Here is a 1,081-nt window from a genome sequence, read left to right as displayed (position 1 = left end):
CTCACAGGGATCCCCACATCCCCCCTCACAGGGATCCCCACATCCCTTCCCACAGGAACCCCACGTGTCAGTCAGTGGAGGCTGAGGGGCCTGATCCCTCCATCCCTCCCAGGGCCACCCTCATCCTGGCCAGTACCTGGAGGGAGCCAGTGCCCTTGCCCCAGGCAGGAGAGGCAGGACACACGTTCCACAGTTTATTTCCATTTGATGGTGGGATGTGAAGGGGGGACGTGGGTGCCCACCCTGGCAGAGCCAGCCAGGACCTCTCAGCCCTGCAGCTGGGTGGGGGTCCTGCTGTCGGGCTCCTCTCCCCCAGCAATGGTGCAGCTCCCACCCTGTGGCTCCGGGGGGGTCCGGGGGCACTTTGGGATGCGCTGCCCTCATGGGGCACCCACAGCCCCTGCGTGGGTCGTGGGCAGGGGGTGCCTGGGGGTGGTGGGTCCGCAGGGCCGTCAGGCAGCATTGCCCAGGACCAGCACGCTCATGAGGAAAACCATGAGGAAGAAGATCCACATGAAGAAACGATCCATCACCTTGGCCACCTTCTTCCAGTCCCCGGTGCGGCGTTGGTTGGCGCGGTGCCGCCGGAAGCAGCCGGCGATGTAGCCGACGTTCCTCAGCAGGGCATCGTGGTGGCACGGGCAGTGGGCCCGGGGGCAGCCCCCTGCCTCGGCGCCTACCCCCCCCTCCCCGGGGCTCTCCCACGGCCCCCCAGCATCCCCCCTGCTCCCCCGCCCGCCCGGTGCTCGCTGGGGACTCTTGCAGCTCTCGCCCACCTCGTAGACGCAGCAGAGCCGGGCCATGTGGTGGAGGATGAGCCGCCGTGCCCAGGGGGGCACGGGCCGGGCCCCCGGCCCGCAGTGGTGGACGTTCATGATGAAGATGGTCAGTGCGGTGGAGGCCGTGATCATGGTCATGGTGGCGATGTAGTACTTCCCTGTGGGGGCAGGGGGCGCTGGCACTGTGCTGGAGGGGTCCTCACCCCCCACACCACGGCCCTTCCCCCTGGCAGGGGGTCCTCACCCCCCCCCACACCACAGCCCTTACACACCCCACAGCCTTTACCCCTGGCAGGGGGTCC

At 68.5% G+C, this 1,081-nt stretch overlaps 1 protein-coding gene across 1 annotated transcript in view; it reads right to left on the bottom strand.

Moving 5' to 3' along the window:
• Positions 1–321: 321 nt before the first annotated feature.
• The window catches only part of CHRNA10 (cholinergic receptor nicotinic alpha 10 subunit), a 3,636-nt gene continuing 2,876 nt past the window's right edge, over positions 322–1,081 (bottom strand). Inside the window, exon 7 of the mRNA XM_027669064.1 lies at positions 322–937. Within this exon, the coding sequence (XP_027524865.1) occupies positions 453–937 (485 nt within the window). The 3' untranslated portion in view covers positions 322–452. The remainder of the gene's footprint in view (positions 938–1,081) is intronic.

The sequence above is a fragment of the Corapipo altera genome, unplaced genomic scaffold (assembly GCF_003945725.1).
Source record: "Corapipo altera isolate COAL_440 unplaced genomic scaffold, ASM394572v1 189, whole genome shotgun sequence".
Lineage (NCBI taxonomy): Eukaryota > Metazoa > Chordata > Aves > Passeriformes > Pipridae > Corapipo > Corapipo altera.
Note: the sequence above shows the minus strand (reverse complement) of the source record. Positions and strands in the feature narration are given on the sequence as shown.